This window comes from Sinocyclocheilus rhinocerous, unplaced genomic scaffold (assembly GCF_001515625.1).
Source record: "Sinocyclocheilus rhinocerous isolate Xijiao unplaced genomic scaffold, SAMN03320098_v1.1 scaffold469, whole genome shotgun sequence".
In the NCBI taxonomy this organism is placed as follows: domain Eukaryota; kingdom Metazoa; phylum Chordata; class Actinopteri; order Cypriniformes; family Cyprinidae; genus Sinocyclocheilus; species Sinocyclocheilus rhinocerous.
In genome coordinates this window covers 530138-548776 of record NW_015636034.1, presented here as the reverse complement: position 1 = coordinate 548776, position 18639 = coordinate 530138, and the positions used below count along the sequence as shown (strand labels likewise).

Sequence of the window (18639 nt, the reverse complement as noted above, 5' to 3'; positions counted from 1 at the left end):
CAGCTGTCATTGTGTGATTTATTTGTGCATTGTCTGAATGTCTGCTCAGATTGACCCACAGTGGCTGTTACTGGTTTTTGTAAGCACAATGTTTTCAGCTGTGCACCTGTCCTTTCTAACTGTACTGTATAACAGTGAACAGTGAATGTGGTGCAAACATCAGCATTTGCTTTCTGTGCAGAATGCATAATACAGAAATAAGCCCCCGGGGATTCAGTGCAGTTGTAGTTTATAAAGAGTGTTAATCCTGTCAAGTGTGTATGTGTGTTTGTTTGTCAGTCTGTCGAGGCTGTGCGCACTTCTCCTCACTGAACTCACTCTCTGTGTACGGCTTTATATTGGAAGCTGCGTCACATTCAAATAGGCCTGGAGAGAAACAGAGAGGCTGAATAGAGAGCCGGCCTTAAAGAGACCTGCTGCCCTAAACATCATCTTATATGCTAAGCATGTGAACATTTGTGCGTGAATGTTGTTTTTCAACAACAACATAATTGCCCAGGGTACCACAGTAAAAAGAGCTGTTAAATCAGTGATCATAGCCGTACATGGCCTTTAGTAATCCAGTGATTAATATGTAAAGGATAATGAACCGTCAGCTGGTTATTATCACAAATCCCAACAGTGTAATCAGGACTCTCTTGTATCACACTGAAGGAGTTTATTTTGCAATAATAAAGTATGTTATCCCGGGTTTTACATTGTTACTTACCACATAAATAAACAAATAGACATAAATATTTATTTGAGTTTAAATTATTCTATTATGTGAGAATATCTGCCTGTTGTGATGGTCAGTTATACAATTTAGTTTCATTATGCAAGAATATTTTACAGCAGAATGTTGCCATTTTGTCATCAGAGTCAAGTATTTCAGAGCTATATAGCAATAATTTAATGTAATTTGATAATAATTATTATTTAATAACCTATATAATCGAAATGCTAAAAGATAATTAAAACACAATTACATGTTTCAGTTGTGTAATAAACAAAAATGCTATTTATTTAATGTCTTAAAGGGTCAGAATATAAAGTGACAATCAATACGTGTTAATAAATACATTTATACATTTTGTAACTATGGGCTGATGGTCTTTTTAATTTGCTTTTGACTACGCTGCACTTATTTAGTATATACTATTTTAGTATGTATTAATATTTTAAATGAGCTGTTATTTTTATACATTTTCAGCTTTATACATTTTCTTATTTAGCTTAAATAAATATCTATTTCATCTTTAGTTTATAACAGTACTGAGTTGCACTGTAAATTATAATAATTTGATCATCCTCTAGGCCTGTACAGTGTGTATGTGAGAAGACTGGGAGAAATGACTCTCTATTCGTTTTTTAATCACTCAGTACATTTACATGTTAATATAATTTTGCTGATTATTCAGTGTTGGAGGGCTTTAGGACCCAGTTCTGCCTCTTTTGCTCTCCTGCAGAAGGCAGCGCAGACATTAGCGCAGTTGCACTGCTGTCACACACTCACCTACCAACACAGATCAGTCAGACAGACTTACACACATCTCACTCCAACTCAATCTAACGCTGTGATCCTTCTGACATCTCACATGTTAGCGGGTTCATCTGAGCTCAGACATCCAGTAGGACCTCCTCTGGTGTCTCTCCCTGTGTCCCCTCTGGGGTTCAGTCTGTGCCTCTGCTGGAGCTGGACCAAAACGCACATCTCTGATACTCATCGTATGGACAAAGGCTTGAGTGATGAGAGTTAGGTGGAGATAGAGAAAGACAGACAGAGAGATAGAGAGACAGTGGGTTGGGGGGTTGAAAAGCCTTTGCTGGTTGCTGAAGCAAGGCAAGGAACCGTTGTCAACGGCGACGCAGGAGCAGCATGTCTCAAATGAAACGATACACTTACAGCAGGGTGAGTGACATACGGTGGACATACTTTCTGTTTCCGTCTGCCGCCGTACATGTGAATACATGCATGTTTTTACTTGTATTAAAGTAGAATTAGTGTGCAGTTGTGTATGATGCTGTGCAGGTGTTGTAGCATGTGTCAGGCGAGAGCATGCATGGGCTCAGTCAGTCTTCTGGAATTTGTAATGCTCAGCTTTTGGCTAAAATGCATTTGCTTGTGTACAAACTCCTACAATCAATTGCAGTGTGTGTTTGAGGCAGTTTTTACTGCAGGCCAGTAATGCCATTTTTGACAGTTGCTGAGTAACACATTAAAAAAATCATGACACACAGATGAATAGGATACATTTTGATGTTCATTATTCAGCTAGACTTGTCTGCACTGTGTCATGTTATCTTGGACTAAAAATGTTTTGTAAAATCATATTAAATTTGATTCTGTTAAAGGGATAGTTCACACAAAAATGAAAATGATCTCATCATTTACTCTTTCCAAACCTGTATGACTTTCTTTGGACAAAAATGGAAGTCAATGGGAACCAAGTTTGGTTACCAACATTCTTTAAAATATTTTGTTTTGTGTTCTGCATTCAAAAGTCATTCAAATTTGGAACAACATGACAGTGAGTAAATGATGACAAAATTTTCATTTTGGTGGACTATCCCTTTTAACTTGACTACAGCCCAAATCCTAATATTAACAAACTGAATCAAATCCTTTAGCTCAACATTAGTCTTATTTCAAACCCTTTAAAATGTAGTAATACCTTTCTGGCTAGATCTATATACATAAATCTTATGTCCTTTTCTCGCATGAAACATTAGACAGCACTACTATGAACATAGAAATCCAAAATGGACTGTTAGTGAAAAGTGATGCATCCCCACAAGGATAATAAAACCAGAATTCATTTATAACATTGGGAGCAGCCAGCAGTTCCCTGTGAGGAAAACATATTAATAAACATAACAGATATGTCTTAATGTGAAAAGACAAAACGGTGAGGTGTTGTATGAGGGTTAGAAGATTCAGTATAATAGTTCATTATAAAAACAATAGAAGTCAAGAAGTTGAAGTCCCCATCATGATAGAAAAGCAAATGTGTGTGTTTATTTATTCATGTGTACTTATTCCCTGAAACATTTTGTGGATTGTAAGAGCTCTTATAACAGAAGAGGTTAAGTACTCAAATATATGCCTTTATTTAATATTTACAATACGATGAAAGCATGCGGGCAAAGATTTGATGGACAACATTTAATTCATTCAAGAGCATCAGGCTTAGTACGCAAATCTCCTCAAACATAGACACTTTATGTTTAGCACATGACTCACACATGGCAAAGCTCTGCCGTTTAAGCTTCAAGTTCGTAGGTAACTTAAAATCATTCAAATTCTTTGGTTTTATTTTTTAACAAGCTCCACAATATCCATATGAGCAATGACATTCCTAAACCCACAGTTTTCCTCCCTTACTGACACAGTTAGTGACTTAATTCTGCTGAGTCACAAGTCAGTTTTCAGTAACTCCTGTGTCCTGCATGTGAACATGACGTATCCTTCAGCTGATTTTAAAATTAGCCTGTAACTTTATTAAATCTGTGTAACGAATGAACATGTCACATTTCAGTGAGCTGCTGCCAGCACAGCTCTGTTTTCGAGTTGCAGGAGAGGTCACATCTATCACTTCTGTTCTCTTTCTATTGTTCCATTGTAACCTAATAATGTTCCCAACTCTAAATTCAGATCATTTAGTTTACATTAGAGTCAGCAAGAATAATAAATAACACTGCAAATAGTGTGCCTTATCTTGTAATCTTTGTGTGACCAGTACTTATTTTTAGTATACAGTAGTTTCAGAAATAAAACTCATTTTGGACCCCAGCCTCTGTGTGATTAGAGAGAATTGAAAGGACTAAATGGAAGTTAAATGGAGCAGGTCTCTCAGGATCAGCTGGTGTGTGTGAGTTCTTGCACACTGTGACTGCAAGTAACAGTGATGTCTTCTGCAGTAAAGAATAAGGCTGCGTCACAAACTTTTTTAGCCCTGCGCTCTGGTCTGAGTGCTCCTAAATAACCCTCAATTTTCCTCTTAGACATATAATCTGGAGGGCATGAAAGACTTGTTCAGACACCTAATGAGGAGCCTGCAAATGGCTTTAACTCCCCCAGATTGTCTAGTCACAGTATTTTAACTTTATTCCACAAAATGTCTAAATGTCATTGCATTTGATAAATTATACAGTTTGTCCGAATCTGACTGACTGAACAGCATTGCAAAAGTGCTGAGATACAGTGCAACATCACTGGCACAGTTGACCTGTCGTAGGGAGTTTTATTGATAGGCGATTTGACCGTTCATAATGCCGAATCTGCCATTTTTGTCCGACAAACAAACCAGACAGGAGAGTAGATTAACGTTGGTGGACTTGAACTTGAAAAATGGTGTGAATTGACGTCTTTCCATGTTTGAAACAAAATACTTTCTAATGTTTATTCATGTTTATTTCATGCTATAACTAGTATAGTAAGAAATGATCGGTTCACGTGCTGTTTCAACTAAAGCCCAAGACACACTGCATGATTTTAGCAATCCTATAAGATCACTGCAAACCACACTGTGCGACATGGATCTAATAAACTTGGGTACGACATGCATGTAGACTGTACAATGACCTGTTGACTCGTAGGCAATGACGCACATAGGCTACTATAGAAGAATAAAACATCATCAGCAATGCGCTAGTAATAAACAAAAAGAGCATGATGAATCACACTTTAGCAGTTGTAGTTTTTATGTGTGCTGAAAAAAATTGGAAGTGGCAAAAGAGGAAGGGATAAGAGCTTGAGGTTAGCAACAGTTTTACTTTTTAGTGCCATGTCGCTGGTCAGTAAACGTGGGTCATAGCAGCAAACACACTGTGTGCGATGATCATGCTGAATTTCTGAAACTCTCAGAAAATTATTGAAGGCTGTCTTTGGTCGCAAGACCGTGACAACGGCCATTTTTGAACCTCTCTCACTGTACGATCATTTGAATTTCGAATATTCGTCGAATTTAAAATAAAAATCCACATTTTAGGTGTGCGTTAAGAAGGCAGCCTTATTAGTGGCGCACGAGATGCGATGACGATGTAACTAAGTGTGTTGCATTATAATGTTTTTGTTAACCTATCCAGTTGAAGCCACTAGATGCAGCGCTGCTGCGTTGTTAATGACAAATATTGCGGTAAAAGAGAACATCAATGCAGAGAAGATCTTGTTTATGTCAAAACTGAAACCAAGCCGTTCACACAGAACGCATATTTCGCGCATTTTCTAGATGGACATCTATCACCGTTGCACTCGCGTCTCGCACAAAAGAGCCTCATGTTTAGAAAGCCATGTAAAATGAATGCAAGTTTAACTTTGAAAAAAACATATATCGAGACTTTATGGCGGGTTTTTCCCCCATCCCACTGCATCTCATGTTTTTAAATGAAAAATGTACTGTGTGATTGACTTTCGGCCCTTTGTATTAAACTATGCATACATATGATGCTGTTTTGTTTCTTGTTGTTTAAGCAACTTAATTAATTATAATTGGTTTATAAACATTATTTTAAACATTATGCACTTTTTTCACAGATAGTCATGTTATCTTTGAATAGCTTTGAATAAACCTGCATTAGTAATATTTTGCTAGATGCGCCCTCTTGTGGTCTCAGAAGAGAAGCCAAAAGCTTTTCTTCACCCTAGCTGAAATTATGCATTTTAAATTTGAATATAATTCGAATTTTTATCATATTTAAGTACAAAATTCTAATTAATTTTTTCAGCCATTTTGACAGCCCTACTGTACGATATAGGAACACCGATTAGGAGCCACTGTCACAGAAATCGGCACGATTGTTTCACGATACCTATCTTTTGGGACAGCCAAAAATCGTGCAGTGTGTTTCACGCTTGAGGCGGTATAGCGATCTGTCAAGACACATTAAAGAGCCACAAAACGGTATTTATTGTTTGAATTAGGGCTGCACAATTAATCGAATTTCTAATCGCGATTACAATTATGGATGCCAAAATTACGTAATCGTTCAAAGCGGCAATTAATCGTTATTCTATGTGCTTAAGATGCTTTTTTTTCTTTCTACATGTTATCTTAAGGGTTTTCCCATTGTTTTAATTTTAGGTTTGAATTTCTTAAAAAATGACAAAATTTGAAAGCTGAGACTTTGTTACATACCAAAACGTAACCTGCTCTGTTTTGTCTGTCCACGCATTGTCAGTTTCCTCTTCGCTCTGTGATGTATTCCTTCAAACAATTCGTTCATTCTGAAATGAAACAAGTGAACTGTTTTTATTACAACATGTACACCAGACTGGATGTGAGAGGTGCGATGCGAAGCAGCAATAAAACCCATTATCACTAGTAGGGCTGTGCGATATTGAAGAAAAATGCGATATGCGATAACTCATTAAATAATGCGATATTCGATATGCGATACGATAATGGTTAAAGTGCCACATGCTCAGATGAATCAGTTTTACTCAGCTGTTGCTGAGTCAGTTCTGTGAACTATAACTATCTTGTGTCTCATATATATATATATATATATGGTTATTTGTATGCATGTATGTACCAAGAGTTCCTGTAAAACCACAACAAATTCCTTGTTTGCGCACACTTAAGTGGTGAATAAAGCTCATTCTGATTCTGATTCTAATAAGAAAGCACCCCTACAACAACTTCTGAAAGTGAACGGTAGTGTTTTACTCAAGCATTACATAAAAATGTCATTTTAACATTAGTGTAATTATTTTAACATGAGTTTAGGAACTGAATAATAAAAAGGAAAAATAAAACACTGCTTAGTATTTCCTCTTTGAATTCAATATGCACTGATTCTTATTTAAGCTACAAAAGTTATTTAGGTAAGAGCAGTGAGTGATTTTCTCTTTGTCTTTTGTTCATGGCCCCAAATATTGCAAGCTGTAGCGATATGCATATTGCGATATGTACATTTGCGATATTTCGATAATTTCGATATATTGCACAGCCCTAATCACTAGTGATGCTGTCTACTGGATGCAGCGCCACACGACAAGAACCCCACAGTAAACTGTTGCCTTGTTCTATTTATGACATACTGACACAAAGTAGTATATGATTTTGCAATGGTCGCTTTGTCACGTCCAGTGTAGACAGACTTTAGCTGTTGCGGTGCGGTGTTAGTCATTGAATCATTCATTCAACAGATTTGTTCAGAAACACTGAATTAATCAGGATCGAACACACGATTACTGGGTTGCGTGATGTTGCAAAGGTTTTGCTGTGACTTCGTTTGAAACTATTTTTGTTGACAAAGTAAAAAGAAACTGACAATATTGTGTATTATCACATCAGTCTGTCTGTCTGTCTATCTATCTAAAGTTTAAACCTGACATCCTTCTTTTGTTAAACATTTTTCTTTAAAAGTGTGCTTGTACTGTCTTTCTCTAATTAAAGCCTTTAGATTTAATATTTTGTATCTAATGCAATGACATTGATGCACTTCTACTGAATATGTGACTAACGTTTCCAAATACTTTTTAGGGCCACTATACATTTTCATCAATCTACCATTTTTGATACAATCAAAAGCTCTTTTTGTCCTTTAAGAGTTTTTCTCTCTTGTCCCCAGACCACCAGCAGCGGCAGCAGCAGGATGAGTTCAGATGGAGGTGGGCGGCCTGTTAAGGTGGGCTCTCTGGTTGAGGTCATTGGCAAAGGTCATCGAGGCACCGTGGCATATATTGGAAACACCCTCTTTGCCTCTGGAAAATGGGTGGGAGTCATTCTAGAGGAACCTAAAGGCAAGAATGATGGGACTGTGCAGGGTAAACGATATTTCACCTGTCAGGAGAACCATGGGATATTTGTACGCCAATCACAGGTACTCCCATATATGCTTGCATATATATAAACACTGACAGGTGAAAACATGTAAATGTTCTTTTGTTGACTTCTTAGAAACTGCTGTGACCCTCTTGCAGATCCAGTTAGTGGAAGATGGGGCTGACACGACATCTCCTGACACACCTGAAGCTGACACCTCCAAAATGCTGAAGCGAGGTAGGCAAACAGTTCCAGGCACATATCTGCTTGCAACCATATTTTTCACATGAAATTGTAATGATCTCATTTTCTCTTTTATTTTCTCAGAGATAATTGAAGGTCCAAAGTCAAACAAAGTGGTGAGTGAGGAAAGGGGCTTCAACATAACGGATACGTTCTTACATTGGTACTTGTGCACAGTGTTTCTGTGAGACTGTGTGTATATTCATAACTTTTTTCCTGTACAAACACTGGTGCCCTTTTGAAAAGGTGTTTAGTCTCACTTAGCAAGACTTTTGCAGCTTATTTTGGCTAAGAACCACCCACTCAGACAGGAAAGGTCGGTCTGACCCATCTTAAAAGCCAACAGCCATAGTTAGATTTTTTTAATGCCATGTAGGGACGAGTTTATCTGAAATTGTTGATACATACAATAATAGTCTGTTTTGTCACTGGCTGTACTGAAAACAGCAGAGAATTTATTAGAAATGTGTGTAATTAGAATTTCTGAATAAATACGTACTATTATTTAGACCAAAGAATAATACTACTCAGTTCTTCTAGTGAATATACAGTTTACTTGCTAGTGAAAGGCTCAAAAGAAACTCTGAATTTCTTTTGTAAAAAATGATGTCAGTATTCTAGAAAACTTGGGCATATCCAATTATTATTTCTTCCTTGAAGGTTCATTGCTATCACTTAAATTTGCCGGGCATTGGAACAAGTTTTTAATGCGCTGGACCCTTCTTCCTTGAGCCCATTGTGTAGGCTCTTAGAAAAGTTGTGTAGTGCCAGCCAGTCAGATTAGAGCTTATCCCATATTTGTGTGTAATATGCATTTGACAGTCTGAGAATGGACTGTGGGTATGTCATCTGAGGCTACTTTACATTAAAACTATTGCGTATTACCTCTCCTTTCCAGCAGAGGGAGATATAGTAACACTCTTTGGCCATGACATATCGCTCATCCTGTATCTGTGTGTGTAAAAGTGAAACGTGTTTCTGATTCCCTCCTGATTTTTCACCTCGTACATGAATTTAACAAGCATGTCTTTGCACATTGTAATTCCTCCCAACCAAAAAATGCATACGATATTGCATGAACACACATATAGTCTTTCTCTCTTGTCCCTTGTGAAAAAGAAGTGTGCGTAATTGTAGGCTATTGAGTACTTCAAATTTTAAAAGTATATTTAAAAAAAAACTGTACTTGCAGATAATACAATATTGTTTTATAAGTTTTTAAAGTTCATTGTTTCAATAATCTTTTGTCATGCTTTAAAGAAAAACACTTATTTTGATGTGTCGACTAACATACTAAAACACTAAGCACAACTGTAGTGTGCTATTTGATATTACATTTAAAGATTATACATTTTAAATTAATTGCAACTTCATCATTACAAATGTGTAATTACAAATATATTTTAATACACGTCATACAAGTTTCACTAGAAACAATATTAAAGTATATTTTAGTTTACCATAAGTGCTTGTCAGTACATTCAACTGTAATAATAATTATGCAATAATTATGAAATTACACATAAAGCTGTACTTAAATCCTACTTAAATGGATCAAAAAGCACTTTTAAGTTGCATTTACTATAAATATAATACATTTTCATTTATTGTAAATAACATACTATTAGGGGTCTGAAAATGTTACATTCAGTTTGCACTTTAGTATATAAGTACTCTTTTTAAAAAATATGCTGAAGTGTACGTATTTTTCACAGGGAATCCTACACTCACTAATACAAACATGCACGAACGCAACCTGTTTGCGTCACAGACACGTAAAGTTTCTGACTAAGATGCAAAAAGATTGTTGCGCTGTTTACGTGGGAGTCTTGCTGTGTTTGTATGTGAGAGACATTCATGCTTATTACAAACACACTGACTGATCAAACTTTAATCTGTCACCTCTTCCTCCTCCGTCTGAGTCTGCAGCGAGGAACCAAACCCAAAAAGGTGCTGCATGTTTCTCTAACCTCTGTTTCCATAGCAATGACAATATTGAATAGCTCTGCTGCATGGCATCACACAAACAGCACATTACCTGTGTGTGTGTGTGTGTGTTTGTGTTCATCAGGAGTGTTTCTATATTGTTTCTGTTAATTTTATGTACATTTATTCATGTGTGCTAGAGTGCTTTGCTAGCTGGATGGCAGTGTTCTTTGATGAATGACCGCTTTTAAATGGAAATTATGAATTAGCATGCTGAGTATGATGGATTTATGTGTGTGAGACAGACCTAGTGAATGTGTGAGTGAAAGAGATTTGACTTTATATTTTACAGTATGTAGTGCTTTTGGTGTGTTCAAGTTAGGTATTCACCTTGACTTTGTTACTGAGATAATTTTAAAAATTAGTTGTGGTCAGTGTGATTTTAATTAATATGCATTATTTTATAAATTCTTAAAAGTTTTAATGCACATTTCTTTCTTGATGTTAGGGCTCCACATGTATGGTAGTCATTTATCTCATAAATTGAAGGTAAAGATTGACACAAAAGCCCTAAATTGAATCACTACATATTTATCTTTGTTCATCCTCTTATACAGTTCAGAACCAATATTCACACTATTTTGTATTGATATACAATTATTATAAAAAAGGCTGAGACCACATAGACAATCTAAGATTTAAAATGTAGTTTACCTCTAGAAATATACAAAGTTCTAGTATTTTGAAAGCAAATAATTTTATGATGTAAAATGTAAAAGAATTATGAAAGATTATGCACTATTTTTACATCACAAAATTATTAAATTATGGTAAATTTGAAAAAAAACAACAACTACATTTGTGTATTGTAAATAAGCATTGTGTTTTACTATGATATAAGACTGCTTGATGAAAGACTGAGCATTTCCTTCCCTCTGAGACAAACCGTGTACTGTAGCCTGGCTTGGCATTAGCTGTCTTGTCATTTGATCACCACTGAAATATTAGACTTGAAAGCTGTGTGTGTCCAGCGTTTTCTTCTAAATGTCAGTGCTTGGGGTAATGCTGTTTAGGAGGTTATCTAGTTCAGGCTGTCAGTATGAATTGTTCGGTGCTCTTGCCCTGAGGTTGAAAGTATAAATGGACATTAATGGAGAAGAGGACCTGTGTTTAACTGTCTTAAACCTTGATTCAACATAAATAAACTCAGCATGAATTTGTGGGGTTTATGATTACTTTATTGCTTAAAGCTAAAGTCACAGTGAGTGTTAAGGTTTTACAAGCTGCTTTTTGCCAATTTTAAGAGTCCACCAAAGTTACTTAATCTTATCCCATGGATTAAACCATGGTGGATCTGTGAATAACTAAAGAAACTCACAAATTCTGTGTAGGAATTAGGGCTGGACAATATGGCCAAAATTTATATCACGACAGGCTATATTTCTTAATTTCAGTCGATACGATATAATTCCGATATCGATATGCTGCAGAGAACTGAAAAAAGAGTGAGCAACAACGAAAACATGTTGCTGGAGAAGGGCTTATTGAAAATGCAGATTCATTCTCTGCCAGCAGGAGGCGCTTTTGGAGCGGCAGAAACAGTGGTTTCCCCGGTAACGGCTGTACACAAAACAATGCTGCATTCATGAACACTGCTTTATATCAGATAAAAAGAAAAATGTCATCGCAACGTGCTCATGTTTTTTCAACGAAGTCAACCGCCACAAATAAATCAGTGTATGGGATACCCTGATTACTGCTTATGTATATTGAAATATCGGAAATGTGTTTAAAAATCATGTTACCGTTATTGAAAAAATTACATTGCGGTATATAGCCTATTGATATTGAATTAGTGTCCAGTCCTAGTAGGAATCCAAAATTATAAAGGAAGCAACACAAAAATGTGCAAAAATTGTATATAAATAATAATAATTAAAAAAGTATAATAGGTATACCACCCATTGTAAGCTTTTGTAGCAGTGAAAGTTTTGTTTTCTGAGAGTGTATAATATATAATACAAATATAAATAGCATTGTAGCCTATCTGTTAATATGAATAGCATCTAATGCTAATTTTTAAATGTTATTTTTAGTTTATATATATATATATATATATACATACAGTTTATATATATATATATATATATATATATGTATATATATATATAAAACAGTATAACATCACAAGTACAGTAAAAGCAGTAAAAAAGTTCTATGGTAAAACACATTCAAACACTTTCAAAAGCTTGATTATATGAAACACATTCAAACACATTCAAAAGCTTGATTATATGAAATCTGTAATAGTAGGTGTTCGTATTTAGTACTAAGTCACAAATAATAAGCCCTGATAAATACAGGCGGTTCATATGAAATGGCATATTAAGACTAGTATAGAATGCAGAGAGAAAACAGTGAAGGTCCAGGATTATTTTTCATGTTTGTTCATCCCTCTCTCTGTTTTCTACTACACATAACTTTTCTCTCTTGCAGAGCTGTAATGTGATATATCAATCTGCCTCCATCCCTCCCCACTCCGTTCTGTAATGGAACCTCAAATAACGATGCGCCTGCTCTTATAAACCGCAGTAATGCATTTAAAACATACAGAAACACATTTCAGATCTTAAATTGATTTAAAAAGAACTAAGGGTAACACTTTACAACAAGGTCCCATTACGTAATGTTAACTAACATTAACTAACAACATTTTTGGGTGTACATATCTATATGTGTTAAACTTGTGTCTAAGTTTAAACTATAAACATGGTCTGCTTGCATTCACAGACTGGAGAGCCCATAGAGATACTAATGGAGTGTTGCTAGGATACAGGCCAGACTCCCATCAGTCCCTCCCTCTCTCCCTCTTTCCGCTTTTGTTCCAGCCTGTCTCTCTCTCGTCTGGAGGGAGGGGTGGATGTGTAGTGATGTAATGTGCTTGCTAGGCAGCCGTTGGCACAGCAGAGCGGCACTGAGAGCTTACGAGTGGAGAGAGCAGGAGAGCCAGAGATGGATGCAGACAGAGAGAGGCGGCTACTGTTTAGCAGAGCCTCAAGGACAGCGTTATAATCAGAGAAGTGTTTAGAAAGGGGCTCGGTTCAGTTCGGTGCAGTGCAGGAGAGGGGAGTCATTTCAGCTGCAGCGGAGACGACCTGCAACACCGTCGCTGTGTGTGTGTGTGTGTGTGTGTGTGTCTGGCTAGCACTTGCCAACTGCTGTATGAGTGTGTTTGTGGCTTTGCTATGGGCTTGGCCTGCTCTCATCTCGATCTGCTGTTAATGTGACTCAATCCTTCTTCCTGCTCTTTTTCTGCACCTGGTGTGTGTGTGTGTGTGTGTGTGTGCACCTGTTTGTGTGTTTCCTCTTCAATCGTCAATATGATGAGACAGGCACCTACGACTCGTAAGGTACAAAAGATTGTTTACTACGTCTGTGGCATGCAAAATGCTCAGTGGTTTATTAAGGTGTTTGTGTGATTTTTAGAGATGATTTTCTGTTTGATTGTTGGTATGTTAGTGCATGTGATAGGTTGTTTCCTATTGTTAGTGTTTTAGCAATTGCTAAAAGATCCATTTTAATTCAGTCGTCTGAGTGATTAGTACATTTTGTTCTCTTAATAGGTGACTATAACTAAAATGATCTGATGATGTACAGTGGCCACAAAAAGTATTTAATGTAAAAATGTTTGAATGTTTTTGTATGTTCATATAGAATATCAAAATGTGGTATTTATGTTAAATGGATAAAGCACAAACATACAAAAAAAAACATTTAAAAAAAAGTTTGTTCTAATTTCAAATAATAAAACAACAGGCATATTGTTCAAAATTATAAGTATTTGGACACTTTCTGATTAGTTGACCATATTCATAGTTGAAATTATTCAGTTGCTCTGACAGGACACTGTGAAAAACACGTACTTTGTTTTTAGTTTTTTCCAGTGGAATGAAATTCATAAGTTTGACTTTAGGGCCACTGTTTGTATATACATTATATAAAAAAAATGGGGTCAGTAAGATTTTGTTGAAAGAAATTAATACTTTAATTCAGAAAAAGTGCATACTGAAAGTCACAGAAAAGACATTTATGATGCTACAAAAATGTATTTAAACTTTTTATTTGAACCTTCTATTCAGCAAACAATCCTGAAAAAAAATCACGTTTCCACCAAAATATGAAGCAGCATAACTGTTTTTAACATTGATAATAAAAAATTCTTGAGATGCAAATCAGCATATTAGAATGATTTCTGAAGTATCATGTGACACTGAAGACTGGAGTAATGATGCTGAAAATTCAGCTTTGCATCACAGGAATAAATACATTTTTTTAAATATATTAAAATAGAAAATAGTTATTTACAATTGTAAAAATATTTCATAATGTTGCTGTCTTTACTGTATTTATCATAAAGTAAATGCAGCCTTAGTGAGCAAAAAAACGTCTTTTAAATCTTACTGACCCCAATCTTTTGTATGATAGTGTAACTTATGTAACTGGCATACAGTTAAATTTTTTTTTCATATTATGCATATTGTGTTTGCCATAAAATGTATATACAACAGGTTTATAACAATAACATGAACTCTACAACAGTGCAAACATGTGCTGACCGTCTGTGCGTGTATGTGTGCATGCCTGTATGTAAACGAGTGTACTTGTTGTTTGACCCGGTTGGTGCCAGGCACTCTGCTTTGAGGGCAGACAAATAGTGCCATAGAGAGGGTTACTGTTTGATACTTTATGTGCTAAAAGAACATTTTTGATATATTATGGCACAAGCGAGCTTATCATCATGTGATGGAAAAAAATTGTGCAAGTCGTTTATTGAGGCTTTCAGATTCTTCAGTTCTCTTTTGATGCATGTGCCTTTTTTCTGTTACTAATCTTTACTATATATGTGTTTTCTCCTATTTTTCCTTGATTCTCTATTCTTCATCTGTCTACTGACCTATGGTGGTCATATATCTGTAAACGTTTGTCTTCTTCTCAGACCACCACCAGAAGGCCCAAGGTGAGCTCAGTCCTGCAGGTCACATCTGTGTGCGCTCGTGTTTGCTAAATGAAAGTTTGTAGTTGATGTGATTCATTGGAGAGTTTTTCAGTGATCTCTGCATGTGTCTTTCAGCAAACGCGGGCTGGAGTGGGGGTGAAGGTGGGCTCAGGATCAGCTTCTGCTGGAGAGATGAGCAGCAGTGAACCCAGCACACCTGCCCAAACACCACTGGCTGCTCCAGTTATACCTTCACCCGTGGGAACACTGCCCTCACCCGGGGCTCCTCCCATCCCGGGACCCACCAAGGTCACACATACAGACACAAATATAACCACTACTTTCGTTCTGTTTATTTTTAAACTAGAAAGTATTCACTTTTGCATCATTTTTAATTGTCAAGGTCACAGATGTTATGAAAAACTCAGCCAAAGGCTTTTTACCTGTTTACTGATTATAAATGGGTGTTTTTTTTGTTTTGCTTTTTACTTTGGGTGCATTTAAAGTACTGTTCAAAAGTTTGGGATGTGTACGATTTTTTAAATGTTTTTGAAAGAAGCCTCTTATATTAACCAAGTTTGCATTTATTTGATCAAAAATACAGAAAAAAGTAACATTTTGAAATATAATCTCAATTTAAAATACTAATTTTTATTTGAAAACATTTTTTTATTTAAAATGTAATTTATTCCCTTGATGACAAAGCTGAATTTTCAACAGCCATTACTCCGGATTACATGATACTTCCGAAATCATTCTAATATGCTGATTTGCTGCCTTAAGAAACATTTCTTGTTATTAATGAAGACAGTTATATTATTTTATAATATATATATATTAATTTAAATTTCGTTTCGTAAAGGATTCTTTGTTGAATAGAAAGTTTAAAAGAACATTTATTTTAAACATTTAATTAAATAAATGAAATGAGAGGCCACTTTTGATCAGTTTAATGCATTCTTACTAAATAAACGTATTAATTTCTATAAAAAAAGAAAAGAAAGAAAAACTTACTGACCCCAAACTTTTGAACAGTAGTGAATGTCCCAGGGGTGGATTTTTATTAGCAAAAAAAGTTATATAGATCACATTAAAACTTTTTATCATGCATTCATTTATTTGTACTACAATTTAAATGACTCTTTAACAGATTGTATTATTTACCCTTGTCCCAGGTCCAGACATTCAATCCTAAAAATATTAAAATCAGTCATAAAAATAAAAATTATTAAGTTGTTCAAAATGATCAATATTTTTAAAACCATGATCTAAACAATGAGTAAAAAACAAACAAACAGCTGTCACAGAGTTGTGGCACAATTTCCACCACACTGATCAATTTAGCCTGTGATAAAGTTTTTTGTAAAGTTAGTGTACTTGTTTATAAGGGAGACAACAGTGTCAGTGAAGAGCTTGAGATGACATATGTGTGATGTGTGAAGAACACGAATGAGGGAAAAATAATGGAAAAGCTAAATACGACATGTGAACAGAATATTTTTATTGTGTCATTTTCAATCAAGCTGTAACTTGAAAAAATGTAAAATCTTATTTAATTGTGTGTATCTAAGATACATAAAAATATGGCTATGAAATTTCCAAAAACTTTTAAACACCATACATATTTTGAGATGTAATAGAAATGAATGAAAAAAATACAGAATTCTCCATTAATGTATATATTTACACATCGTTAGTGGACAAATCAAATATACTAGTTACTAGTGAGAGTGAAATAGTGGGTTATACGAGATTTTTGTTTTTTAAAAGTCTGCAGGGCCAAAAGTGCCAGTAGTTGAAAAAACACCAAAATCATTTAGAAGGTTCAGAACTATTGAGCAACAAAAACCACAGCATGACTTTTCTCTGATATTCATGTAAATGTGAAAGGTCTCTTACAGTGTCCGCACTCTGCATGCATGCATTCACTCTCTTGCAGGAAGAGGAGTCACTGCGTGCCCAGGTGAAGGACCTGGAGGAGAAGCTGGAGACGCTGAAGATGAAGAGGACAGAAGACAAGGCAAAGCTGAAGGAGCTTGAGAAGCACAAGATTCAGCTGGAGCAGCTGCAGGAGTGGAAGAGTAAGATGCAGGAACAACAAAATGAACTGCAGAAACAACTCAAGGAGGCCAAGAAGGTATCAAGTTACTGCACAGGAATATATCATGAAAAGTGTCAGAGTGTGAATAACGAAAGTGGCTGATATCCTGTTATGTAGGAAGCTAATGAAGCTCTTGAAGCTAAAGAGCGCTACATGGAAGAGATGGCAGATACAGCAGATGCCATTGAGATGGCCACACTGGATAAGGAAATGGCTGAAGAGCGGGCCGAGTCACTGCAACTGGAGGCTGATGCTCTAAAAGAGAGAGTGGAGGAGCTGACCTTGGACTTGGAGATACTCAAACATGAGATAGAGGAAAAAGGTACAAACACACCTAAACATACGCTAGTGTTCAGAAGTCTGGGGACAGGTGTGATGGCAAAGCTAAACATTCAGCAGCCTTGTCTCCAGTTGTCAGTGTAATTTTTCAGGATTTTTTGATGAATAGAAAGTTCAAGAGAACAGCATTTATTTGAAATTTTTGTTTTCGATTTGTAACATTATACACGTCTTTACTGCCACTTTTGAACAATTGAATGAGTCCTTGAGGAATTAATGTATTAAATTCTTTACAAAAAAACAAATGATATTGATCCCAAAATTTCACAGTACATATACGTGTTAGTATTCATTGATGACCACAATATGTGCTTATTAACCTATAAAAACTGGCCTGCAGGTTCAGATGGAGCAGCGTCTAGTTACCATGTGAAGCAGTTAGAGGAGCAGAATGCTCGACTGAAGGAGGCTCTGGTGAGGTGAGTGTGTAATGACTCCCATGGTTTACTTCAGTGTTGTTTGATTTTGGTTGTGCTCTGTGAAGATCATAATATCAACTGCTCTGTGCATTAGGATGCGTGACTTGTCTGCATCAGAGAAACAAGAGCATGCAAAGCTACAGAAGCTAATGGAAAAGAAGAATTTTGAGCTGGATGCACTGAGATGCCAGAAAGAGAAACTGCAGGAGGAAATGAAGATGGCTGAGAAAACAATTGATGAGCTCAAAGAGCAAGTGAGTCGTGCCACTATTAGCACTGAAAGATGTAATGAGAGTTTATTATATCTCTGTGAGTTCAAGAGATATAATTCATTTATATAAATATATGATAAATATGATAATGTTACATATAAAAATAATAATATGATATTTATGATCATATAATATATATTTTTATTACTATTATTATCTACATTATAAAATAAATATAATAATATTTTTCAAGAGAAAAGTGCTTTTGCAACACTGGACAATCTAGTAACATTTAAAGGGGTCATATGATGCTGCTAAAAAGAACAGTATTTGGTGTAATGAAATGTGTTTATGCGGTTTAAGGTAAAAAAAACACATTATTTTCCACATACTGTACATTATTGTTTCTCCTCTATGCCCCGCCTTTTTGAAACGCGTCGATTTTTACAAAGCTCATCGGTCTGAAAAAGCGAGGTGTGCTGTGATTGGCCAGCTATCCAGTGCATTGTGATTGGCCGAATACCTCAAGCATGTGACGGAAATGTTACGCCCTTACCATATTGTGATGATGCCCTGTCAGGCCGGAGCGATGATTCAAAAACATGAAAACCCATTATAAACGAGGCATTCATTGCATCCAGTGGGGACATAATTA

At 35.9% G+C, this 18639-nt stretch overlaps 1 protein-coding gene across 1 annotated transcript in view; it reads left to right on the top strand.

The window, feature by feature from the left end:
* Positions 1–1466: 1466 nt before the first annotated feature.
* The window catches only part of LOC107747544 (dynactin subunit 1-like), a 26287-nt gene continuing 9114 nt past the window's right edge, over positions 1467–18639 (top strand). The window contains exons 1-12 of the mRNA XM_016562109.1: positions 1467–1891; positions 7555–7806; positions 7907–7985; positions 8076–8107; positions 9921–9941; positions 13310–13327; positions 14914–14934; positions 15049–15222; positions 16853–17050; positions 17132–17336; positions 17694–17772; positions 17867–18026. Of these exons, the coding sequence (XP_016417595.1) occupies positions 1859–1891; positions 7555–7806; positions 7907–7985; positions 8076–8107; positions 9921–9941; positions 13310–13327; positions 14914–14934; positions 15049–15222; positions 16853–17050; positions 17132–17336; positions 17694–17772; positions 17867–18026 (1272 nt within the window). The 5' untranslated portion in view covers positions 1467–1858. The remainder of the gene's footprint in view (positions 1892–7554; positions 7807–7906; positions 7986–8075; positions 8108–9920; positions 9942–13309; positions 13328–14913; positions 14935–15048; positions 15223–16852; positions 17051–17131; positions 17337–17693; positions 17773–17866; positions 18027–18639) is intronic.